At 40.2% G+C, this 27,276-nt stretch overlaps 1 protein-coding gene across 7 annotated transcripts; it reads right to left on the reverse strand.

Moving 5' to 3' along the window:
* Positions 1 to 2,821: 2,821 nt before the first annotated feature.
* Positions 2,822 to 26,358, reverse strand: sh3tc2 (SH3 domain and tetratricopeptide repeats 2). 7 transcript variants are annotated; one of them, XM_068325271.1, is made up of 23 exons: positions 23,437 to 23,721; positions 19,764 to 19,868; positions 18,457 to 18,555; positions 16,268 to 16,396; positions 15,620 to 15,747; positions 14,425 to 14,530; positions 13,846 to 13,989; positions 13,031 to 13,232; positions 12,819 to 12,892; positions 12,504 to 12,699; positions 12,166 to 12,302; positions 11,895 to 11,945; positions 11,473 to 11,777; positions 10,591 to 10,785; positions 9,504 to 10,367; positions 9,204 to 9,424; positions 8,963 to 9,129; positions 6,797 to 6,974; positions 6,565 to 6,715; positions 5,952 to 6,074; positions 5,638 to 5,842; positions 5,309 to 5,505; positions 2,822 to 3,964 (listed from the first exon to the last, which is right to left on the reverse strand). In XM_068325271.1, exons 2-23 carry the CDS (start codon positions 19,786 to 19,788, stop codon positions 3,176 to 3,178), a joined length of 4,686 nt encoding a protein of 1,561 aa, XP_068181372.1. In that variant the 5' UTR covers positions 19,789 to 19,868; positions 23,437 to 23,721; the 3' UTR covers positions 2,822 to 3,175. The 7 variants fall into 7 exon arrangements, with proteins under 7 accessions (XP_068181372.1, XP_068181374.1, XP_068181371.1 ...); XM_068325273.1 differs by lacking the exons at positions 19,764 to 19,868; positions 23,437 to 23,721 and adding an exon at positions 26,252 to 26,358; XM_068325270.1 differs by lacking the exon at positions 19,764 to 19,868.
* Positions 26,359 to 27,276: the final 918 nt, after the last annotated feature.

A 27,276-nucleotide genomic window follows, 5' to 3' on the forward strand; every position in this document is an offset into this window, starting at 1 on the left:
ATGCTGGTCATTAGAGTAAACAGATGCCTAATAAGGAGCTACAGATATGAATACAGAGAGATAGCGCTCAGCTAACTAGTGTGTGTGTGTGTGTGTGTGTGTGTGTGTGTGTGTGTGTGTGTGTGTGTGTGTGTGTGTGTGTGTGTGTGTGTGTGTGTGTGTGTGTGTGTGTGTGTTTTCATGGGCTTGTGGTTAATGTCCTGTGGCAAAGAAATATCCTAGAATAAACCTTGACTCCACATGTGAGGTGGAAGCTATGACTTGAATGTAAAACACATCTCAGGCCGATAGAAGGGAATTAGCTCATGTAGCTCACCAGACGTTACCCTGGCCAATGCTGCTCTGTCAGGGAAATGAACGTACTGGGTTCTACCACCGACTAATCTTTATATTTAGCAAAACATAAACAGGTATTGGTGGTAAGGAAATAAAATTATTTTGCAGTGGAGTCATCCTTAAAGGTGTGGTACCTTTGAGTCAGCTATCCAATCACGTTTTGTTCAGATGCTCAAGATAGAACACACTAAAAAAAGAAAACCTGTTAGTTAAGGATGTGAACTGCAGAAAGAAAGCTATTGTTCCAGAAATGAGAGGTGTGGTGTACAAATACACCACAGAATAGAAAAATGAGGCAGTGTCTGTAAGTTTCCACTGGGTTGTAGTAAATCAGATATGTTTCTTGTTTCGACATTCTTTTTAACGCATTCAGATTTCCCTGTCCTCACCTCACCCACCTCCCTTCTTCTCCCCCACACACAGATTACATGTTTTGTAGGGCCTTTAAACTTTTTTACTATAGTATAAAAGTGTTTGCCACCAGGTTCTTACTGAGGTGTAGCATTTACATCATAATATATTTTTAAACATAAAGAAATAACAGCATACTCTGGAGAGTTATTTCAATAAACCACATAATAAACATTGAGGACATGGAAGCATTGTAAAAGATGTGTACATAACCTGAAATTTCTCAATTCAATTTCCAATTCCAATTTCTTCTTCTCGAAATGAAAACATTTTAATGTCATCTGGGTTTTGCTCATTGTTTGTTGTCAAGCATTTGATTTCCAAGAAATTAGTGAACTGTGTTTGTTTGGGGTTTTTTTATATTTACTTTGACATTGAAGAGTTTCTGTAATTCCATTTTGTTTTCCATTTCAATAGAGTCCCTATGAAAAACTCCAAAGGCCAATATCCCAAAAGATCATTTTAATTTAACACTGGGAATACTTTAAAAGGAAGAACAATTCGGTGCTTGTTTTGGCAGAGTTTGAACAGTCTAAACTGATTCCTGCGGGGAAAGAAAAAGCCCTGCAACATTACACAGCATGCGAACAATATATGCACGCATTCCTTGGTTTGGCTTGTTTTTTTTTTGTGACACCCTTGTCTTAATACATCCTTTTTCTGAAACCTCACATGTTTTGCTTTTCGTTCACCATTGTGCCAGATCTTTGCTTAATATCCTATTTCTGTAATCCAAGACGTGTAATTAGAACACTACTTCCTCCAAAAATGGGACTAAGTTCAAGTCGTGCGAAATGTACAAAGCAAGTGCATTTCAATCTGAAATGTACTGTATGTCTATTTCTTACTCCTCGTTGGGCCTTATCACACAAATCAACATTATTATTGTAAACGTAAGCCCGGTAACAGAGGTGACAGTTCGTGCTTTGTGTTAACATGTTTCAATCAGCTGGGGTTTATGCGATTTCCTGACAGATGATGGAAATCAGTCTCAGTGTGTCACCTGTTGAAAATGGCTGCACTGAGGATTGTCCTTTAATGCCGACCGCTGGATAGTATGAGGAACAACAGTTTCATGTCTGCATTTATAAAACAAACATAAACTTGACACGAGAACTCCCTCTTGTGGCGGTTTTAAGACAACATGATTGAACAAATTTTGCTCTTTTCACACTGAAAGATCAAGAATACACTACAAAACAAATGATACCTAAAACCAACAACGCATTCCAAGGAAACAACATCACTACCTCCTCAATGGTGTGGCTCAAACATTATTCTAAATACACAAACAAAAACAAAAAAAAACAATTCAAAAGGACATTTTTCTCTGTTTGTGTCTCTCTTAGTTGTCAATACTGTCAGTAATGTCTTGAAAAATGTAATATGTTTCATTTAAAAAAAAAATGAAGCTCACATATTGACATTATTCCCCTAAACGTGAACATTTTACAATCTTTTGGATCACTCATCCACATCCTGATACAAAGAAAAAAGGTTGTGTAAAAAGTAGAATTCTTAGTTATTTTGTAAACTTGCAACTTTCAATGAACCGATCTCACTCAAAAATATTACTTTAAAAGCTGGTCAATCATGTCTGTGTCCACTTTGTTTCTGCCCTATTTAAAACAGTAGTGAGAAACACTATGTAGGTTTGTCTTTTATTTGGTTAATTTGACTGACATACTTCACCTACCTTTCTCAATCACTGTATCTACATCTGAGAATGAGCGCTATCCACAGCAAATGACCAATTTCCTGAGTGGAATGTCTCAATACCGACCAACTTTGTTGAGAATATATTTCAAATTAATGACTTTCTAGTTGAAAGTTTTCAAATATGTATTGTAAAAGCTGGGATGAATGCATTTTATTATTATTGTTGTTATTATTGCTGTTGTTGATTTTTTTGTTAAGTATAGCAGTTATAATTTCAGTTTTTACTTTTGGTTTCTTATACAAATAAAAGTTATTTCTCTTTTATTCAATTCTATCTGTATTTTGATTCTGTTTTGTCCCTCAACACCACCGACATCTTACTTGGACAAAAACACAAATAAACGCTTGGCAAAAAAAAAAAAAATCATTCTTTATTTTTAGGTCATATCTTCCAGAGATATTACAAATACATTAAGAAAAAACAACAACAATATAAGCACAATGCATCTCATAACCACACATACAACGTTATTAAAAAACATAAGTGACAAATTCTAAAGTCACTCTATCTCCAAAACAGTGTTGACATCATCTCTCATTCTACCAAGTGCACGTGGCAGGAACGTTGGGTCTGTCAGGAAATGTGATCAATGAGGGAAATGTTAGTGAAGAACATAAAGTGCCACAAGGAGACTGTGTGCCGACATTATCATAAAGTCCATGTGTTCACTGTGTAAGTGTTTGACATGATGTTTCTTCCTCTTTGGGGTCACAAATCCACGCTTTGAGTTTCATCATACTTCATACATGCATTCCCTGTTTGGTCATTGTTAGACTGGGGAACATCTCCCTCATCTGGATTTGCACAAGGATCTGTTTCTTCAGGGAGGGTGTTTTGTTCACCCCGGAAATCAGAATCTGTGTACATGCGTCTTGAGATATTCTCTTCTTGATAAGCTCCAATCTGATTGGACGTGCTGTGGGCAGTGTCAAAGTCTAAGTCACTTGCCTGATTGTGATAAGTTTGTATAGTGTCTGTGGAGCTGCAGGCATCTGAGATCTGCTCCTTTGCTGTATCGAAAGATTCTGCAAAAATACTGTCACTGTAAGACTTCAGGGTAACAGTCTCTGTCTCAGTCACAGAGACGGCCACATCTTTATAAGGAGGAGAAATGGTATAATATTCTTTCCCATTATCTCCCTTTTTAGTTCTCGTCAACGAGATGTTGTTGTGGTTCTCTTTTTCAGGTGTACGTAAAATCCTGTGACTTTCTGGACATTCCACATCAGCAACAGAGTCATGTTCGTTTTTGTGGCCAGGGCTTTTGTCTGCATCCATGTTATCATCTCCGATACAAGCACCTTCCTCTCCTGACAGAACTTTCTTTAGACTCTGGGCTCTGTCTTTGTAAATCTGGCAAAGCTGAGCATCGGGCATGTGGTTGCAGTGAATCTCAGCCAGCTTCATGTACACCACGTAGAGAGCCTCTGGGTTAGCCCGGTCCTCCAGAGCCGCCGCCAGAGCCAACTGGAAGTAACCCACTGCATCAAAAGCATCCTGGAGAGGGAGAGCAGGGCAGAGATCATAACAGAGCTATAAATCAAAAACAGCATTTTCATATTTGAACACAAATTTTTTGGTCTCTATTTGCTGGATCCTAGATTAAAATAAATGAAATGTTACTGTTAGAAGTACCTAACCTTAACGTACTTAGTAAAAAATTCTGTTACAAAACCTTCAATATCATTACATCCCGCTTCAAAGCGGTGATGTATTGTAATTGTCAGTGTTTGTGTGTTCGTCCGTTCGTCTGTTTGTTTGTCCATTCAGTAGTCTACCAAATATATTCTTAACCGTTGCAGATAGAAAGATGAAACAAAAAGCACATTACTTGGGCGGCAAAGGGGATGAAAATGAGATGATGACCTTGACCTTTAGAAAACTAGGTCAAGGTCAAATTTCAACTTTTGTACACTCAGGAACTGAATTAAGATAGAAAGACAAGGGAAAAGGCCAGTGTAAGACCATAGGTCAAAGCTAGTGCTTTGATCTACCTATGCACTAGCCTTGATCTATGATCAAAGCTAATACATAGTTTTGACCATAGATCAAAGCTAGCACATAGCTTTGACCTACCGTGAAAGGTCAAAGCTATGCACTTGTCAGGTACTACTTTAAGGGTTCCCTGACCTACCCTGGAAGTAGATCAGGGTAAGTCGCGGGATGTTCCAGTCTCTGACTGCCTTGATTATAGTTAATGTATTGCAATAACGCACCCTCCGCTCCAGCACAGCAAACCTCCTCAAGGTCCCCAGAACCAAGTTGCACAGCATGGGTGATCGAGCCTTCTGCTCGGCTGCTCCCAGTCTGTGGAATGCTCTCCCTGACCATCTGAGAGTGCCACAGACTGTGGATTCTTTTAAATGTGGCTTAAAGACTCACCTTTTTAAAAAGGCCTTTCCTTAGTCATTTATATATACCTTATTGTTGGGTTGTGCTGTTTTTATTAGTTTACTTCACCATAGGTTTTATGCTCTTTGTCTTTGTAGCACTTTGAGATTTTTATAATGTAAAGTGCAATATAAATAAAATTTATTATTATTATTATTATAATTTGAGTTATTCTAAGAAATTAAGTTTAAAATAAGTTATGTTCTGTGCGTATTTATTTTATTTATCTTTTGGCTATTTCAATAAGATTATAACATTTTATAATTCCTGAAACAATGGTCAATCTGTAAAGTTTGTTCCATTATTAAAGTTATAACATAACACAAATGATAGTGATAAAGTGAGCAGAATGTTGTGCAGAATGTCGCACCACAGGGCAATCAGTATGCACACACAACACCCTGCTCAGTGAATTGTTTGCTCATGCAACACAGGAATATCTTTATCTACCTTCAGTTTGTGCAGCGTGAGATTGCCCAGTCTGTTGTACACCTTGGTGTAGTAGCGAGTCTCCATAGGGTGTTGTATGATGGGCGGGCAGAGGGACAGGGACTTGAGGTAGTAGTTTTCTGACATCTCATACTGCTCCAGGCTGTAGTAGATTGTAGCTAGTTGGTGGTAAGCTGTCCTCTCATTCACATCCATACCTGCAGAACAACACCATCAGGTTCTGTCGAGTTGCTTCAAGTTTTTAAACTTTATCTAGCTACTTCTACATCATCGTTTGGACCTTACCAACGATCGGAAGATGCTGATTCTACTACATCCCATGCTTTTACCTGTTTTTCTGGCGACCTGAACGGTCAGTGTTGCGTACTGCAAAGCCTCTTCCTGCTCTCCATGCTTCATCAACAACCCTGTCAGTTTGCTCAGCAGACGATGCTCTGAATGGATGTCATTGATGCTCCGTGCGAATGGCAGACTGCCATCCTGAAACCAATTATGGATCATTTGATTGAATAAAATCAGTGATGTAAATGGAAACTAAATTTTAAAAGAAGAAAAAAACAGATCATTGTAGAAAATTATGCATTAAGAACAATAAGGTTTGAGATTAATAAAATCCACCATAACTATTTTATTTTCCTTTTACCCTATAGAAAGGCAGTGAGGCCATCCTGTTCTTGTGACCTTCGAAGTAAACGTCTCCTGCCTTCTCATAGATGTTCATGGCAAAGTGAGGATCATTCATTCTCAGGGCTGTCTTCACAGCTGCCTATAAAAAAAGATATAAATTAATACTGGGTGATTTATTGAACTTGTCTGCAACCCTTAAAGTTTAACAATGACCTGTTGTTGGAAACACCTTTTTTTGTCTTTCATGAACCACACCTGTTAGCAACTGCAACAGCAACTGCAATCTTTAAATAATATACACAACTTTCACTCCACTCTCCTTCAAAAAGCTTTTTTGAAGCCTTATTCACATTTTATTCTGTAGCAGCATGAGAGGAAAGGGATGTGAGATTAACAAGAATTACAGGCAATAAAAAGCAAATGGAAGTGCAAAACATGCTATGTTCACAAGAATAAGATGAAACACAACATTTGGTGATAATGTCTGTTATTTACTAACACAGACATTGTGGATTGTGGATTTACTAGCAGCCAGAAGCTGGGGACACTAAATTAGAGAACAAGAAACGAGCACAATAGCAGAGTTCAGTCTTTGCTCAAAACTACTGTTTTACACTTCCTCTCCTCACCTGCAGGTACATGTCAGCTAGCTCGTCTTCATGGATGAGGTAATAGATGCGTCCCACCTGCAGCCAGGTTTCTGATTCCTCCTCCCTCTTGCCCAGATCAATAGAGATCCTCAGGCTCTGCTTGGTGTAGTCCAGAGATTTACGAGATGACCTACAAACCAAAAATCCGTGTTGGAGACTGTTTGCCTTACGTACTGGTTAATAGAGGATGTGTGGGAAGCTACAAACTCACCTTTCAGTGTTAAGCGACAGATAGAGGCTGCTGAGGATTTCCAGATACTCCCCCTCCAGCCTCTTGTCCTTCAGCTCTCTGGACACCAACACACAGTGCTCATTGTAGACAATGCTCTGACCATACAGCAGTATGTCAGCGTACAGCCGACTCAGGGCCTTGGCCACCACCAACTGACCTATGAGGAAAAATAGCAAATATCTTACCAGTTTTTCCTGTAAAAGGCAGGTGAAGTGTTTAAATTATTACTTATACAGTATATATTTATAAGAATTTGCGCATTTGGGCATCAACACTCGCATCTTCACCTCATCGCAGATTTTTGGTAGGCAGTCACGTGATACCGTACGTGCATTCTATTGGCTGACAGCATCCTGAAGTGCGATATGTTCTGTGAGTCTTGGACTTACATAAGACACAAAAGTGCTTTAAACAGTCGATAAGAGTGTGGGAAAAGGTAATACAGATTGAAGGTGGTTTAATATCAGTATGGGGAGGGTTCATAAACATTTAAATTATAGTAAATAATAACATAAATGGTTTGTCACTCATCGCGGAATTCATCAATTGCTTGTGGTTCCTGGAACGCATTAATCACGAGTAACGAGGGAGCACTGTATATATCATGAATGATTGAGGTGTTTGAAATTTCTCACTCAGCACATCGTATCATGTCTGCACATAAGAAGCACCACTTTGTCTCTACGATGGCTTGAGCAAACACACTGTGACCTTATCCGAGGTCACAGTGGGGCTGTGTCAAGAAATGTTATTCCAAACGTCACTCTCTCCAGGGATGTTTTGTTTCCTAGGAGATCCCAGGCTTAATAAATATGTTGTGCCTCCAGCAAGCTCTGGTCCTACCCTTGGACTCCACCAACAGGGAGGTGCCCCTGAGGAATCTGAACCAGTATTCCAAACTAGTTGTTCCAGGTTCCTCACAGTATCTCTGAACCAAGACGTAACACAAAGGAAACTTATTTTGACCTCTTGTATCCAAGATGCTCTTCTTTCAGTCACTATGCAGAGCTGTTGACCATACTGGTGGGACTATAGTCTGTTTCAAGAGCTCTGTTGATACTGAACTGCCTCACTTTTGGCAGTAAATTACCTCAAACCTGGAGGGTACAGTCCACCAATTTGCATCACACCGTGGCCACTGATTGTCATACATACGTGTATGACAATACACGTATGTGTCATTCCATCCACATCTACAGTGTATTACATACACTGTAGATGTGGACGGAATGACAAATAAATAAACTTGAATTTCTAAGCTGAAATTTGGTCAGTAACCCAATATTTGATATTTGATAAATTCTATGTGGTACTTCCAGCTTACATATTTACTCATCTAAGGTGACTTTAGATGAGTAAATATTCACATTTTTTATAGACAAATTCAACACTTTGATGAAATGTGTTCATTTGCATTCTTGTCAAGAGTTAGCAGTGATTTCAAACCAGTCTCACTCGTCCACCACCAACCACTCTGCATAGTCTCCAAATACTCCATAGTCATAGTCAAATGACTCCTGATTTCTAAACAATGGACCTTTCATTTTTGAATGGAATATAAATGTAATTATTGAACCCAAGAAGTACTGGAAGAAGTTACTCTAGCAAGTGACAGATACAAGCAACTTGTTTCTTCTCTATTTCCACTTTAAGGGGCGGCAGTGGGGAGAGTGTGGAAGTGGCTCAGCAGTAAAAAGGCAGAGCGGTAGAGCGGGTCGTCCAGTGTTCCAAGATCGGCGGATCGATTCCTGCTCCCGCACAGCAGCCTGGAGTGTGAACAGAGGTGTCAGCTCACCTCCCGAGCACTGCTGATGTGCCCTTGAGCAAGGCGCCGTCCCCCCTTACAAGTTGCTCATTTGGGGCGATATATGTAGGAGCTGCCCGCCACTCTACTTCCCCCTGCATGCCTACAGGCCCCCTTGTGTGTGTTTATGTGTGTTACAGGGGCCTGTACTAACATGCATGTGTTTGTTCAAACTAGAGTGCAATCTTAAATTCCCTTTGGGGATTACTAAAGTATACAATTTTTTTTTTTAAATTCGTGAACTGTGGTAAGTTAATTAACTGCTAGTGGTGAACATGAGAGTCAATCGCTTGGCAAGAAATAAACAAGGTTTATACCAAAATGTGTTAACCTATACTCACTGTGTAAGTTTTTAGCATGTAGTGCAATAAGTAGGCCCATTTCATAACAGGCCCTGTTGTCGTGCGTCCTCCCCCTCTCTTTGTAGCTCCGTCCCAGCCAAAGGTAGGTTTGGACATGCTCCTCATCTGTGGGACTTTCCCAGAGCACCAAAAACAGATGCAGGGCTCTGGAAAAACAGTTATGATCATGTTAGCTTTTTATTGTTGTCGAGTTAGTAGAGAGTCTTAGGGACGATCTAACCTGACTAGGAAGCGTTCTGCCACCACTGTTGCCCCTACATCCAATGCGAGGCAGCCCAGGTTGGCCAGTGCCAGGGCTTGGTTCCTCTGGTGTCCACTTTCCCTGGAGATTACCAAGGCCGAGTGAAGATGCCAGCCTGCCTCTGTGATGCGACGTTGCCGTCTCAGACACAAAGCGAAGAGGTTGTGGATAACACCTCGCTGTGTGGGACTGTCTGTGCCCTGGAGAGAGAACAGAGAGAGCTACACCTCCACCGTCTACCCATATGGACATCTAGGGTAATAGCATCCTCTTATGTACCTGGAGCGATATGAGAAGTGGCTGTAGGACACTTTGAGCCCTCTCAGCCTGGTCTGTCAACACAAGCAGCCAGCCAAGAAGCACAGAGGCTTCAAAGCCCTCCTCCTCGTTGATGTGACCTCCTGTCTCCACAGCTCGTTGAGCACAGCACACTGCCTTATCAAGTGCATCATACTGCTGGTAGACTGAAGCTAAGCCCTGACACAGGTCCCGCTGGGTCTTCAGGTCCTCGTCTTGCTCAGCTATAGCAAGAGCCTGCTGAAGGTAGACCACAATCTGAGCAGGGACGAGGGAGGTTCCATCTCTCCAGCATGGATTAAGGCGAACAGAATTCCTGATAAACAACTCGATCTTCTGGAAAGCATCATGAAGAGAGTGATCTTGCCTGGAGTCAAGGCTCAAAGAGGCCAGGGCCAAATGAGGCATGTATTTACGGTGATAGAGCCAACTCAAGAGCCAGTTGAGGTCCACGGGAGCTATGGGATGTCCTTTGGAAGAGTCACTGAGAATCCCTGAGAGGAACTGCACTCGCTCAACAAATGGAAGGGCATTGTCGTACTTCCTGAGGCACAGGTAGAGGCTGGAAATGAGGTAGCAGACACGAGCCTCCAGATGCTTGTCCCCCATCACCACTGATCTTTTTAGAAGCAGCTTCAGCAGCTCAACCTCATCTGTGGAGGTGAAGGAGTGGCAGGGGAGGCAGAGGAGCAAGGCACTGGCCTTCTCCAGAGTATGGGACAGTTTGTCAGTCATTCGCTGCTTCAGATAGACAGCAGTGAGGTTTGTGAAGAGTGCAGTGAGCAAAGGAATGTCAGAGAAACTGTCCACATGAACACTGAGCGCCTCTTCATAGTAAACACGAGCCTGAGGAGAGGAGAACACAACACAGGAGGTGATATCAACTGGATGAAAGAGTATAATAATAATAATAATAATAATAATAATAATAATAATAATAATAATAATAATAATAATTTTAAAAGATCAGTGTGGAATTTAATTATTAATGTTTCCAATCCATTTCAAGAAGAATAACCATGTCACTATACAGCAACACATATATTAATGCTACAAGTGTAGTACAAACCTGGGAGAACTTTAGCTTCTTAGCACAGAGTCTTCCAAGGAGGAAGCATGCTCGTCGATGTGCCCAGTGCATGTCCATCCTCTTAGCACTCTCCCTGATGCTCTCTAGGTGAATTGACAGCTCTTCCTCACTCTTACCATTGAAAGTCACCCACAAGAAGGAATAGTCCAGGTCATACAGGGGCAGGAAGTCATCCTATATAAAACCGTGAACAAAAACAATGAGGAGGACACCCTAAACAAGATGTAGGTGTTTGACAAAAAGAGAGACTGGGAATGAATTCAATTTATGCAGTTACTGCTTCTTTTCTAAAAAGCAAAAAAAAAGAAATCTTAGCATGTGAAAATAAAGTTGCAGTAAGAGCATCTGCAAACCAACGGGACAAACTTTGTCAGAATAATTCCCATTTCACTCACAACAACATCTGCTAAAAAATTAACTGTCAAGATGCTTTTCTTTCATACACAATAACAAATTATATTCCTGTGAAAATGTACATATATGGATGACACTTTTCTGTCTTTACATTGTTATATTAACTTACGTATTTAAACAAAATGTTTCCAGAGTTGCATTCACAAGATGAGGAATATCTGTTTTAATATACAGTATGGTTGTGTTTATGATGAGTTGTTTTGATAAAACTCAACAATTGCAGCTGGCCACATTACATCTAATAAATAGAAACATAGAAAAAGATCTGAACATAGTATTTTGCTCACAAAAGAGGCAGTTATCTCAAAATAAAAAAAGATTGTAAAAGGTGCCACAGTTTCTGTAGAATTGAAAGCAAAAGACAAAACGAAAAAGCCATGTGTTGCTTTTCTTCTGTGCTTGGCCCTGTTATAAATAAATTATTGAATGAACTGGGACATTGCTGACCTGGAAGTGTGCACATTTGAGCAGGGTTAGCGTGGGATCACTGTGCTCCGAATCCTCCCCCACCCAGCTATTTTCCTCCAAGACGAGAGGGGGGTCTTCCTGGAATTCGTCCAACTCTTTGAACGTGTCATCTAGGGTGAAAGACAGGCACTCTCCCTCCTGTGGCAGAGGATTGTGGGAGTGATAGAGCGACAATCGGGGATGGGATTGAGAGACGGATGTGCGAGGAGTTGAGTAGTACGAGGGTGTCCCTGCACTTTTCTCCGACATGGTGCTCTGACGAGCGCTTGTAGGGAAATTATGATCTAGGAACAAGACAAATGGAGAGCGCAGCAGAATATTAACATTTTTAACATCTTGAGCAGTTTGAATGGTCTAAGCCCATAAGCAGCTGTTTTCCTCAATAAATTGTAAGGCATTACCGTGTATTGGACGATTCCTGATGTACGTGAAATCTGTCCCATCCAGTCTATCTGGAAACACACAAGGCAAATCAATTTAAGCATCAATTTTCCAGTTGGGGATGAAGATGGAATTTTTTTTTTCCTGAGTAAATCACTGACTGACTAAATAGGGGCTTCAAATGAATGGGGAGCATATATTTCAACAATTTTGGTTTAGCTGCACAACCGCTGCCCTCCCCTGAATAGTAAAAAGTATAATGTCTCCTGATCAGACCAGCTGTTGTTTTACCTAGCCTGTATATTGAGCTGATGTCAGTGGAGAAGAGTCTGTCCAGAAGGCTACTGTCGCTTGGCTCAAAGTTACATGGGTTGACCTGAGCCAGGCTGGCCCTCTCCTCCTCACTCAGAAACACCCAATGTCTGGCTCTGCACAAAGGAAACAAAGGCAGCATTATCCCTTCTGCCATCCTCACCCCATTTACCCTGTGTACACTACATAAACACCAACTGGGACTTCATGAGAAATAACAACAGGATCAAAGCAAGAAAGTAATTCAAGGTAACAGAATGTTACCCATCCTCATCATCATCCAAGTTATCCAAGTTTTAAAAAAATTAAATTCTCACAGGGGTGTGGTGTCCAGAGGCTTGACATGGGCCTTGTGTACAAAACCAGTCCGACCAGTGGAAGTATGTGTTCCTATGAACATGCCCAGGCCTCGGACTAGTAGACCCTGGATCTCCACAATGTCACCTTGACTTAGCTGAAGCTCATCTGGTCCCACTGGGCTGTAGTCAGTGACTGACACACAGGATCCTGTCACTAAGGAGTCATTTGAGAACGCCGTATTGAATACAAGAACACAAAGGTGGCAACACTTATGTTTTGTTTTTTGTTATACATCGGTTTGTATGTGTGAACGTGTGAAAAAATATCTTTACCAATTGAATGTTCAAATGCGTCCTTTTCTGTTGGTGAACATCCAGCATTGCCAGGGTACTTCCTCAGGAACCACCTAATCAAACAAAAAATTATTCAGCCAAACCCGCTGCATTTTCAGTGTCACGTTGTTCATTCAGCTAGATTTTGCTTCTGTAGACACTTGTGTTAAAATTTAAGATTCTGTAAAATAAGAAACAATAGAGAGACTCACTGGTAGAAGGGGTAAGGCAGAGGCTGCATGGCGTTAACTGGCACCAGACCATGGCGTCCCGTGGTAAGCATGGTTCCCTCCCACATGTTGCCCTGCCCCGTGTCTCTCACCGTCACCAGGTCATTTTTTTTGAATGGCAGATTTTCTTCATCCTCTTCATCCTGCTCACTCCTGGTGAATAGAGCCTTAGCAAAGAAGAATCCTGCAGAGAGGTCGTTTTGTGAGTTAACAATCCTCCAAATATACTCCTGTAGCACAAAAGGGTGTGTGAATCTTAGCATGAGAAGAGTTCCTCCGAAGCTTTTTGTGTCAATATAAAGTTACCCCACTAAAGATCAGCAAAAGTGCTTCAGCTTGTGCAAACTCACACAGTCACTGGCAAATGATGGATGTTTTTTATCCTCACTATTAAGTTAATGTAATTCACATCACTATTTGCTAGCACAGCAGTCTTATAACAGGTTTCTGTTCAGCATTTTGCCTCTGGGACATGTTTAGGAGAAAATCAGTGGGGAACAGGAATAAGGAAATCAATGCACATTCCTGTAGGAAGGTAGTGTATTAGTTGTACTTTAGCTGAACAAACACAAACTTATTTCATATTTTGGAAAAAAATGAATAAACCGCTGAAGTCATCTTGTGGCCAGTTTTAACTGAATACACTTCAATAATACAAAAGAGTACAGCTGTGATAGTTGATGGAAACTTCTCAGCTGTATAGTTTTCACATGTAAGTAAATCTCTTTTTTTCAGTTTGATTGTAAAAAATGAAATTTGTACTAGTAAATGTCAGTCTTTATTGTACAATTACTGACCCTCCTCCAACAAAAGCCCCAGGTACAGGGTTGCCATATGCTCCTCATCCACTTTGACATTGATCTCCAGGTCACAGAGCAGCTCTCGGTCCAGCCAGATGGACTGGTCACACAAAAAGTTCTCCAAGCAGCGAGCCACATAACCTGGAACACAGGTCAGGTATTTGTTAGTAGTAGTCGAGAAATACTCTTTATAACAATATTAATTTATCCTCAGCCAGTCTACAACTTTCCAATACAGTTTCTTTGATAACAGCAATAGTAGGATACATGCAGAAAAACTTTGTAAGGAAGGGGCACTCTTGTGTTTATGTTGTTGTAGCACTTTAAACTTTTGCATTTTTTTTGTCACCAAAACATGCTAAATAAGAAACAATTAAAGGTAATGCTAAATGCATTCTGCTGATATTCTATATAGTTTAGCAGTAGAAAGGTTCTGTCAAATCCAAGTTGACGCTAAATGTCAGAAGAGCTCAGATAGTAGACATATGCAACAACAGTGCTCATGGGAACAAAAGAAAATCATGTGTTTATGAAGGATCTAATTGACACAATATGTTTTCATGGCCAGAGTCTTACCTAATGCCAGGTATGTTGAAAACTTCCAGATTTCCTCCACTGTCTTGAATGTTAGCACAAAGCTATCCTTCTCAGCGTAGACAGACACCAGACGTGCAGACAAGTCCTTCAGAAACAAAATCTCACGTTTCATCCACATTTTGCATTGTAGGGATACTGTACAATTACTGAATCTCATTCTGTTTGTCTTGTTATGTTGTGAATGCAAGATCAGGGGTTGACCCACACAAAAACAAGACAACAAAATAGTCTACACAAGTCAGAGAAACATAATTTCTCATAGTCTGTTCTATATAGAGGCATTGAAAACAAAGGTTACAGCATGTTGGTCAGCACTGCCCAAGTTTACTTTGGAAAAGCATCTTGAGTCTTGATGTTTGAAGCTAGGCAGTAAATGTTCTCCTGTGGTCCAGGACAGCAGCTCATTCAGCACCTATATGAAAGCCTGCCTTAAAAAAAATCAATATCAGTTTAAGTGTCCACTATATTGCTCTCACCGATGGAACCACCATACAATTTTTCTAATGTTTTTTCTACACCCCCATGTTAAAAGCAATTTCCTCTGTTTATCTGTTATGCTAATGTAAAGGTATATCATAATAATATTGTGTTTTCATTGAGAAAATGACTTAAATCACCTGAGTACCTGAAATAGTAAATTATGTTCAATAGTGAATAATTTCATTTGCTTTTCTCATCTCAGCCTGACTAAAGCCTTTGTATCTACAGCTCAGCGTAATGAATACATGATAGAGTTTGAGTTGCAAATTTTTATGAAACAAAAAATTCATTACATGATAATCCTGACAAATAATAACCAGATAGCAAGAAATTAGTTTTTTAGAAGTCATTCATTCATTCCTTTTCTGAACTGCTCCCTCTGCTTTTGACGAGTCACGGTGGTTGTTGGAGCTGATGCCAGCGGACTTACGGGAATGTGGCGGCTATTTTCTTATTTCTGTAATATTGTTACCTGTGTGTTTTTTCCATAATGTTCCTGAATAATATGAAAGCTTTTTAAGCTATTTCTACCTAAGATTTGGCAAAAGATTGTGATGATACTGGACATGGGCCGGGCAGGCTGAACATACGTGGTTAATATCCTTTGGTCTTAGTGCAGAGATACCCTCCACAGAGTAGTTTATGTTATTAGGAGGTTTGAATAGCTCAGTAATGCCTCTGTAATGCCACTCACTTTAAAGAGTTGGATGACGTCCTGGCTGTTGCTCTCCACGACCCTCAGCCGGGTGCGCAGAGCCTCCTGTAGGGCCCCATCTGGACCCTTGTTGGACCTCTTCCGCCCAGTAAACACCAGAACAATTTCTGGGCAATGGATGATAAAATATTTTGATCCATTGAGAAAGGATTTTTATCATCATCATCATCATCATCATCATCATCATCTTCATCTTCATCTTCATCATCATCATCATCATCATCATCATTATCAATTGTCTGCCAGAATTAACCAATAATATAAAACAAGTGAATTGATTTTATTTTACATTGTCACTGTGTTAAATGGGAAAAGTTGAGCTAAAGTTATGGCATGAGTGAAATATCGCATGTACCATTTTCAGCAGAAGCTCTTATTCCAGTGAAATGCTCTATAAGCATAATGTTTGTCCCCATGGGAATAGCAAAGCTATTAGAGCCTCTTACTGGACTGGTCTGTTTGAGAGTTAGATGGAGGGAGGGGCGTGATGGAGTGGAGCTAAACTGCTGAGTGAGTAAAATGTTGGTAGATGGGGAAGTGTGTTTCAGTATATATGCACATAATACATGGGAAATTTTTTCCAATAGAAATGAGTCAGGATTATGTTACATTCACCAACAGACATACCTGAAGAGAATTTGTCACCTAGTGACACAGTGCTTCCTCTGAGGAAGGCCTGTTTCCTCTTCTTCCAGTAGCTATCAGGCTCCACTTCACCTGATTCCATTCCTGGACCATCCTCCTCATCACCTGCACCTGAGAGTAGACAAGAAACATGCTGTTTGATCAGACTTAGACTCTCAAACGGTCTCATTCTCTGCTAAAACAGGAAAATACTTGACTATATCCTAGGGATAAGAAATAACTGCAGGCTCATGCTTTACTTGCTCTGGCATGTATCTCTGCCCCCCCTCACATTCAAAGAGATTTGCTCTCTAGTTTTTGGCCAAACTGTTATGAGGTGGGTTTCAGATGGTGGCACCAACTTTACAGAATGAAAATCCAGGCTCTGATTGGGTGCAGGACATCCCAGTTATACCCAGGCTGTAGGTCTGTCCAGTTTCATAAACCTCAGATCAAAAGTTAAGCAGTGCTGATACAACATTCCTCAGTATCTTGTTACTGCATTCCTTATTTCTAATACACCTTGGTGGTATACTCTGCTCATACCATGCTTATACATCATTTCAGGTCATAACTAAGGTTGAAAACTCAAACCAATATTACTGAAGGCAGTGTTTCATAAATAGCATTTTATTTATTTAGGGCTTTTTCTGTGTTAGAGACATTTCAGGAAAATAATTTTGACCGAAGAGTCCAGAGGGCTGTGTGAAGCAAGTACAATGTAAATATCCGTCATGGAGATTTGATTGGGAACTTTACCAGCTGTCACAAGATGGCTATCACTGTTTAGCCATTAAACAGAACACATCTGTAGCTCAACAGTCCAGTCAGAAGAAATAAGATAATTCTTCAACACCATTCATTATTGGACACTGTAAATTCTTTGAATGTCAATAATGTATACTAGATGGAAACAGAGACATAAACACATTATGGAGGGCCAAGATCTCTTATTATTTTGTATGAAGTGATGAGTACATAAGGTTCAGTCAAAGGAAGTGTAGCGTTGTTACTGTCTAATACCCTCTTTGGGTTTGTTCCAGCTTTTGGTTCATCCTAATGAAATACAGCGTATTTCCTAGTTTAGCTTGCACTTTAAAACTGAGAACTCATTATCCGATGGCGTGTACCTTCTAACCAGTTTGGTTTGGGGAAGTTAGAACTCACCATACTGTGTGTGAAAACGCAAAGGTAACATTCACTCATTCATTTGTTTCAGCTACTGAAACTAACAATTTATCTATTAGTTATATGCTTTTCACCACTTCTCAAAAAAACAAAACAAATGAAAAAAACAAAACTAAATCAATCTGTTTACTACGAGCTTTGCTGGCTTTTTGCATTTGCCAAGGATTTTATATTTTCACTCATATCAGATTGACTGTTTTTTTGTTTTCTCTATTTTTAGCGAGTTACACAAAGACTATTTCAACAACATCCATGGGAAGGATTTGGAATTGGCCTGGAAAAAGCTTATTAAATGTTGGCTCTGATCCAGGAAAGGGAATTTTAAGGTTTATGGATTTATTTAGTTTTTTGTTTTTTTTTCAATTTCTTTTATTTCTATATTTCTCAGCTTACAAAACACTGAACCAATTCCAACAAACCTTTATGTATGGTCAGGGCAAAATAAATAGATATGATTGCACAAGTTGGCAGAGTTACACGCTCCACTGAGTGACATTCTAGGTCAACCTTTGAGTCAATACAAGGGGTGTTTTCACCACATATTCAGTACTTTTTTCTCTGTATTTCTTTTTTAGCTGATAACTTCTGTCAATTTGCTTCTATGAATATGCATTGTCTAGAGGTCACAATCCAAGAACTGAGTATATAGAATTAAGCATTTATATAATATCTATGTACTTTTGTATGTATAAATTGCAACTGCTGAAATGCTCCTTGGTTGGGAATCACTGAGATTGATTAGCAGGATTCGCATTAATTCAGTGCATGAGCAGGAACTTTTAAACCTATAAATATCACCTAGAAGGCTGCTTGATAGATGGCGATGGAAGTTGTGGGGGCAAGTTTCCCTTGGTTTGTTCTATTGTGCAGGGAGGATGTCCCAAAACAGACTGGAGCACATCCCAAAGAACCTTGTGTCGGTGTTTGGATTCCACACAAAATAAAGACTCCATAGTAAAAAATGTTTTTATGTCAATAAAGATATTCAGTGCACAATAACCTACCTTGAGTCATTGTGTCATTTCCTGAAAAGTGCTCATTTGTTCCGCCTAGAGTATATGGTGGTTCCCTCCAGAGAGCATCCAGCTCAGCCGGGGAGATATCTGTAAGTATGGAAAAAACTCAGTTTGTGGACATGAACATGAAGAGACCCATTTAAGCCCTGTATGTTACACTATTTAAAGAAAAAATGTTTTTGATCAACTTCTTGAAAAGACTAAAAGTAACTCCAACTGCAAATGGTATCTTAGATATCTCAAGGATTATCTTAGTATAACTATTTGAGAACATGGACACTACATCAAGACTTTAAACATAAGAAAAGCTAGTGTGGCATTGACTATGAAAGAATTAGGCTGACAGCCATTTTCAAAATTCACTAAAGAAAATGTTGTGCTATCAAAAACAAAATGAAAAAAATATTAATTTGCCATTTTGCTAGACTACTTCTAGAAAGGAACTGTACCCAAGTGAAGAGGCTCGACCCCCTGCAAATAAAAACCTTCAGAAGCAGATAGTCATTTGTGTATATTTAAAATGTCAATATTAAATTAAAAAAGAAACTGGTAAAATGTCAGTGAGTTTTAGGATGTTTACATTACTTGTAACCAGGCAAGTTGCAACTACAGTAGATCTCTGTGCTGAATAAAGTCAACTGGACTTGTAAGACAAGCTTGAAGACTTTTCAGTGTTAGTCCTATCTGAATAGTATTATCTATCTTCTGAGCTCACCAAGAAAGCAAATAAGTATAATTGCCAAAATGATGAAAGTAGACATCTCCTGTAGGTGGTGGGTTACGGGTGACAGAGTAATGTCACGAGGGGAGGTGAGTGCAGCATGCTATTTTTGAAACACCAAGTTGCCATTGGTTAGTGTGCAGTGTTATCTGGATTGGGGGCATACAGTGGCTTTAAACACAGACCCAGCAGAGACAGTTTCTAATACAGCTGCCCTGACTCCGTAAAACACAAAGTCGGACCAGATTACACATGAAAAAGTATGATAGTATTAACCAGATAGTAACAAATAACTGGATAACAATGATGTCACATTTCTCCCATGCTTTTCCAGGACATAAGCACAACAGAACAGAAATATCTTAATGCTAAGCATTCAGAAAAAAAAAGAGAAAAAACACAATGGGCCGAACAACTTAACAACACAATGCAAAGTGATATTAGGCCAAAAAAGACAAAAGCCCATTCTTTCCATCCTTCCGCACAAAGCATGGTTAGTACCAGCACGACTGCTTGAGTCATCACAAGCACGGTCATATTATTACAGTACAGAGACACACCATGCTGTCTTTACCTTCGTGGCTAAGTTTGTTACCCATGTTGTAAATAGACCTACACTCCTGTCTATCTGACTGTAGCTCTCTGTCTCATGATGATATAGTAGTGGGCTGGGACAGACCTGTGAAGGAGGAGAGGCAGACTTTGATGAACGGTCCACAGCAGGAATTGAGCAGAGGTCTGCAGCAACAAGACGCCATCTGGGCCAAGAGCCCGCAGCTCCCAGGGATCAATGCCATCCCATCACTTCCTCCAATCCTCTTAAATAACCATTCTCTCTTCCTCTGAGTTTGACAAGTCCGGCTCCCCGCCCAATATCTGTGTTCCCTTTCCTGTCCTGCTCACGCTGTCTTCCCACAGCGAAGTCTATGTGCCACATCTGTACAACCTCATCTCTTCTTCCTTCTTCTTCTTCTCTGTCTGTCTGGGTCTCCTTCTCTTTGTGATCCCCTTGTCTTGTTGTCTCTATCTCCCCCCTCCCACAAGATTCTCTCTCTCTTTCTCTCTAGAAGCTGCCCAGTCAGTTAGTGAATACACAAAGCACTCTCTGCGATTGGTATGAGTGTGTGGGGGGCAGGCCTCAGCCAGAGTTTCCCTATGCATTCTCTACTGTTTGTGTGTGTCCCAGGCGGTGGGAATATGTGTGCCACAAAGACATTCTGTGTCTTTTGTTTGTGTGGCAGGGAGAATGCATTGCTGAGCTACTGTAAGGCAATGTCACACAGGGATGGGCTGCAAGGTCATGGTGAGAGGGTGAGAGTGTTCCAGTAGCATAGATCAAGGATCGCTTCATCTACATCACACGGTTCAGCAGTTCTGTTTACTCCCATCAGATGGGCAACAGTCAAACAATATGACTTGTAAACACCAAGACAACGTTACCTCACCCACCCCCCACCCCCACTATAGGTTCGCTGATGAAGCTTGTGTGTAACATTATATTAGTCTGCCAAATCAATGACATCATGCAACCCAGCGCCAACTGAGATGATATCTAGAATGCAGCAATGGTTCCTATGAAAGTGAGCATTAATTCTTGTATTTTATTGCTACTACTGTAGCTTTTTCCCTTAATGCTCTAACACAATGTGTTCACTCATAGAGTAATAAAATGCCCCTCAAATACTGTGGTTTGAAGTTTCAATGAGTGTGAGGCTCTGGATCTGGACATACCATAATAATAATGAAAGTTGTTGCTGTCATTTAAGCATTTTTTTTAATGTGCAGTTATTATAAACAATGAAAGCTTAGAAAAGTCACATCATGTGGGTGGCATCTCTCCAGTGCAAAATAATGTGTTGTTGTTTCCATTACATTAGTTAATTTTAGTATTATTTTTTTCCCCAGAGATTCAGAAGAATTACTTTTTCCCAAAATTGTGTGAGTATTCAAACTTATAATGCTGACAATCTTTCCAATGGCCTCCTTTTAGAGATTGGTGGCAAATGATGCAAACTTGATGGGGGGAATTTGGAAGATTTATAAATATATTTGACCGTAATAGTTTAATTAAAGACACAGTATTATCAAGTTTCATTTGGGGAAATTGTGGTATTAACAGTTTCATCAATGTGACTGAGACTGCAAATCAGGTCATTTCAGAGTCTTTGACTTCACCCCAAGAAGGAAATACTAAATCACTCCACTACCTACTAGAATTTTCCCCCCAGATCAGTTAGATTTAGCTGAGCACGCAACTTCTGACCAGAAATATGTTGGGAAAATTGGATCTGACATGATGATAAAAACAGAAAAATAGAAAATATTTTTTTAAACTAAAAGGGTGCAAAAAAAACAAGAAAAAAATCTTTTTTGCTTCAAAAGTAACTACAGGAATTATTTTCAAATTAAATAATTTTTGACAGTTCTGCTTCTTTTGACTCATAAATTAATTAAAGATCTTGCAGTCTCTAAAATGGGAACGAGGCATTTGGTTTTGCTGAAAATTGTTGTCTTTAACCAACACACTTTTGTACAATTGCATAAATGCACACATTATGATTAGGAAATGCAATAAAAATATAATTTACATTTTTTCAAGAAGTACTTTTCCCCTTATTTGGTCATGTTAGTTCCAAAAATATTCCATTACTATTTCTATACAGATTTGTAGATGGTGTAGTATTTAAGACTAATGTTATTTTAGCTAACTTTAATCCATGCAATGTTACATTAAAGAAATTTACATTTAGATACTACAGAAGAATTTTAATATTTTAGTAATTATATCTTCTGACTAAGTTCATGTTAATATATTTGTCTCCTTTTTAATAATCTTAGTATAACTGCATTCAGTCAATTGTATCATATTGACAGCTTCTCACAGACTTGTTAGTTGACATGTACATATTGTCAAATCCTCCAGAAAAGCGTTAAATATCCCTATCTGAGACCAGTCTCACAGTACTTCCGATGTCATGTTTAAAAGCGTGTTTCATGTGAAACCAAAACTGTGTCTGAGGGCATGACTGATACAATTCTGATATTCCTTTTGTGACGCTGTCTGTTTATGCAACAGATTCTGTCTAATCTCATGAACAGACTGCTCAAGGTCAACATGTGCGTCACATGCTTGGCCTTTGGACGCATCAAATGCTGCAACAGGGGCAGTTGTGCCATGAGACATGCACTTGACAAAGTTCAGATTGTTTTAATTGATTGATTTCCAGTGATGCTGTTTGATGTAAGTTGCCGCTTTGGTTGAAGGATCTATAGTTTCCTGACAGCTGTGGTGTCAGACTCCATGGATGGCATTACTACAGCCCAGTGGAAGCAATACATGTTTGCGATATTGGCTCGCAGTACCGTAAACACAATATACATTGCCTGTAAAGACAAAGGTTGACGAGTCCAACTGGCCATATACCATTAGCAACCTTTTGGTCTCACCACAGTTCGAAACCGCAGCAGGAGCCTGGACTGCGAGTGTGTGACTCTGGGCAGCCCATGACAACAGTATTCAGCCTAACCAGAAACATGTGGTGTCAGCAGCACTGTCTGGCTGCTTTCAAACGCATGACAAGAAAACTTGTTTGGCCTGACTGTGTGTGTGTGTGTGTGTGTGTGTGTGTGTGTGTGTGTGTGTGTGTGTGTGTGTGTGTGTATGCATGTGTGTGCGGGCGGGCGTGTGCAAGCAATCTGTGATAGTAGATTTTGAAAAATGCAATGTGGAAGCTGAAGTACAGTAATATGAGACAGGGGTTATGGTCTCTAAGTTTAGAATAGTCCCCCGTTAGCTCCTTCACATGTCTGTGTGTCTGAAGCAGAGTTCCCCGCAGGGAGATTCCCACACTATTGCATTGCAGCACATACGTACACAAAACAGAAATAAACACAAGTAGAAATTCACCAGGTTGTGTGAATGAGTCCTTTTCTTATCTATTCCCACAATCTAACATTGCTTTCTGTTTTCGAGATAGCAGAAAATGTCAGTTCTAAATCATTTTCAGCCTCACAGGGGACTTTACAAGCCTCAGTGTATATGATCACATCATTACCAGAAGGAGGAACAACAACCACGACACCAGAGTTGTCATTTAAAGCATGCCTGCTCATGACAGACCGTGTGGACTGACATCTTTATAGTTATGTGACTACGTACAAAGTGCAGCACCATTAAACCCACTGAACAGAATGAGGTTACAGCCAGATTTGTAAAGTGATATTAAAAGCAGAAAAACACCTCTTACCTCTGAGCCGCTGTCGGTTCTCTCGTCTCAATTCATTCCTCATGTGCGTGTCAGAGTGTATGTATGTGTGTGAGCATGTGTGAGTGTATGTATGTGTGTGTGTGATCTGTGAGCATATTGGTGTGTAAATGGTTTCACCATTTAACCGGTGGGTTGTACCTCCTGACAGCTGACAACACTGCCATTCTTTCCCAAGTGGAGATGAAGAAAAGCAGGAAAATAAAGTCCAAGTGAGCCAGTGAGTGTTTTTATGCGAGCCTGTGCTTTTGACAGAGGTTTCCACACAACATATCACTGACTGAGGAAGTTTTTCTTGCTGTTAAACTCCTCCCATCATTCTCTCTCTCTCTCTCTCTCTCTCTCTCTCTCTCTCTCTCTCTCTCTCTCACTCTCTTTTACTCACTCTCCCACATACACACACACACACACACACACACACACACACGCACAAATGGTTTTGCAGACCGAGCAGAATAAACGGTCTGTCCAGCAGCCTTGCATAGCAAATTGCATGATCACATGTGCAGTGGCAATATTTCGTATTCAGGGTGACATTGCCACAAAGTGTTGAGGACTGGGGATACACAATCAGTTATAGAGTTCATATTTAACTAAGGACGCACATATAAAATAAACCAAAGCAAAGCTGACTGGGGGGATTTAATCTCCCTCACACAGATGGGCGTGAACTGAAATGAAAAAGTGTCAATAATGAAATAAAGAGAGGTTGCCTTGAAACATGATGCAAACCTAGTCGACATAAGTCCCCCACTCTTTCTGGCATCACAGTATCGCCCTTAGTGGAAAACACAAATTGTGTTTGAATTTAATAAAGGGGAGTGTGAAAGTGTTGCACTTCTGGAAGGAAGACAGGTACTTTTTCCTGCGTTTACCAAACAATTGCATCAATATGTTGATTGTGATTGAAATCCTCTGGTATCAGCTAACTAAAGGTGTGTCAGACCAAACTGGTATGACTGGTGTAACAAAATGAGGAAATAGACAGGCCTTACTGGACCTTTGCTGCTGCATTTTCAAGAGGTTTCATATAATCAGTCAGAGGTAACCTGGTGACTGACAAAGGACACAAATTAAAATAGATTATAATATACAGTAATGATAACTTGACCTATTTTTACAGGTTCAATCTCCTTTGTCACTAATTCATTCTCTCTGTCTCTCTCTCTCTCTGTGTGTGTGTGTGTGTGTGTTTATGTGTGTGTGTGTGTGTGTGTGTGTGCTTGCGTGCGTGTGTGCGTGTGTGTGTGTCTGTGTACAAAAGAGAGAGAGTGTGAAGCAAACATGTGTATTGAATGGCAACAAAATTGTGAAAAGACAAGACGTTTTGGAGACAGCGTAGCATTAGAGGCTGGAGCGTAGGTCACATGTGGTTGGACAATGGATGTGGATTGTGAGAGTTAGTGAAGAATGCATTATACTGCTGATAGTTTGTGACTGGTAAACAAAAGACACATTAACTCTGATAGAAAAACAAGGAGTGGATGATCTGGCCATTTAGCATGGCTATGTCTCTGTCATGTGTACATCAGCTCATGAGGAGAATTCATTAAACTGTGTATAAACTGGGCGTGCTTCATGGAAACGTTTTCATCTGAAGATGCAGAGTGATGTCAGCAGTGTCAGGTTCATTTCAGTAATAACATGTATCAGGGGGTGTTTGCTTTATTGTTGACGAGAGGGCACTGGCGCTTTTGCTGGCAGTGACAACAGGGTATTGACCTGATGGCCTCCTGCCCCGCTGCACGGGAAGGCAGGCTTCCTGTTTTTCTGCCCCATCAGTTTGTTGGACAAAAAGTACAACACAAGATTGACACAGGAGCACAATCAGCACCCGGTACACATCCAGTCCACGCCGTGAACACCCAGATGAAGCTGCTTCATTATATTAATACTGACTAGATTCTGAGTGTAGCCAAAATTCCTAATTCAATGCACTCCATCCAATTCCAAGCATTTGGAACGTATTAATAAAACAGATATGTATCTCCCTTTGCCTACAGTTTTACTACACATATGAAACAGAAAACATTATTTAGCCACTGATCTCCAGAACTGAAAACGTAAGACTGTATAGAGACGGAGAGAGGCGCCTCTCACATCCCGCCATTGTCCAGCTTCCTCCAGACACCGGGCAACAGAACCAGAGCTTCCTCAGGACACACGACAAGGCAGGAGGCGACTTCAATAACACACACACACACACACACACACACACACACACACACACACACACACACACACACACACACACACACACACACACAGCATATACAGTGTGTGTGTGTTTGTATATATATATATATATATATATATATATATATATGTTATTCAAGTGATTTTTTTAATGTAGATTACAGTACTTATTAAAAATGGTATTTTGTACCAAATACACGACAAACGTCACCCTCGGTGTGTTGAATTGATCCATGTAAACTGTAGGTGTTGTGATCTGGTTATTGCACACTGCTTATCAATAGCCTGTTGTCAGTAAACCTACTATACAATGAGAGCTGCAGGATTAGCTTCCATTGGTGTTCCTAACAGGCTTAGTTACGTCAAAGGCTGTGATTCTACAACCGTTCTACAATTAACCTCCTCCCCTGGAAATAATCCCATTAGATAATTTGCTTACGTTGACTTTCCAGGAGAGGGCGGTGTCATAGCAGTTTGAACCATAAACCCCGTTGAGCGTCGTCACAAAACATTCAAGTCATTTTTAGAACAGATTAACGCGTGTTTGTTCAGATTACTCGTGTCCATATTCTTACGTCCCATTCTAAACATCTCTACTCACAAATGGCTCCAAACGTTGAGAATTTGGTCTGGCTACAGTCAAAGTTGTTAATGACAGTGATGAGTGGTTCACACTGCACACATTTCACACCGTGATGGAGCCCACGGTCTCCCTGCTACGAACACAGCGTGACGTCGTGTAACCCAGGTTAAAACAAGAAGAGACGTGAAATCAGCGGAAGTCTCAACGATTCAGGAAAAAATAAAATTTCACTTTCACAATAAAAGACAATATTTGTTCGAGTCCTTTTTGCGACGTGGCATGTTGTCCATATGTCCTCTGTGGGTTCTCTCTGGGTTCTCCGGCTTCCTCCCATCTACAAAAATATGTAGTTTAGGTGAATATGTAACAACAAATTGTCCAGATGTAAGTGTATGTGTTAGTGGTTGTTTGACCTTCATGTGACCCTATGATGAGCTGGCGTCTTATCTGGGGTGTACCACATTTCACCTGTAGCCAGTAGACCTGTGACCCGCAAGGTGGATGTAGATGAGATTATTGCAATTTTAAGAAAATAGTTGGATGGATGTAAAGTAAAGCAAAGCCACCCAACCAGACCTGGGATCTGTTCTAATGCTTCATCACCAATACTACCCACCTTGCTTGGGTGGTATTGGTGGTATTACTTTCTTTGTGCTTGTTGTTTTGGTGCTTGGACAACTGACCTGCTCTATTGAAGTCCTAAAATAGCTGTTTTTGTGTTGTTGTTGTTGTTTTTTTTGACTGATGGTGGTATGCATTGAAATGCTTTTTATTCTATGTCCATTGTTTTTTGTATTTCTAACATCTTGTATTTCTTATTTTAATCATATTGAACTCTTAGTTGTACTATGAATTTCATTTAATTAATGATCCACTCCTGTCTAAGCACTACCGGTAAATGTAGTTCCGTTTTGCAGTCATTTGTCCGCATTAGTAAGGTCGTTAAATTTTATTTTGAAAATAATGACCGGAAAAGGTGTGCTGTTGTCGAGCGCCTGGCGCGAGAGGCGCGCGGTGACAGCGGCAGGACCCAGCCAGGGAGC

This window comes from Antennarius striatus, chromosome 10, assembly GCF_040054535.1.
Source record: "Antennarius striatus isolate MH-2024 chromosome 10, ASM4005453v1, whole genome shotgun sequence".
Classification (NCBI taxonomy): Eukaryota; Metazoa; Chordata; class Actinopteri; order Lophiiformes; family Antennariidae; genus Antennarius; species Antennarius striatus.

Coding starts and splice junctions, on each gene's coding strand:
- sh3tc2 (XM_068325268.1), bottom strand. CDS start 19,986: ATGGCATTGATCCCTGGGAGCTGCGGGCTCTTGGCCCAGATGGCGTCT. Junction 9,425..9,503: donor CACTTCTCATATCGCTCCAG/GTACATAAGAGG, acceptor TTCTCTCTCCAG/GGCACAGACAGTCCCACACA. Junction 6,975..8,962: donor ACATGCTAAAAACTTACACA/GTGAGTATAGGT, acceptor TTTTCCTCATAG/GTCAGTTGGTGGTGGCCAAG.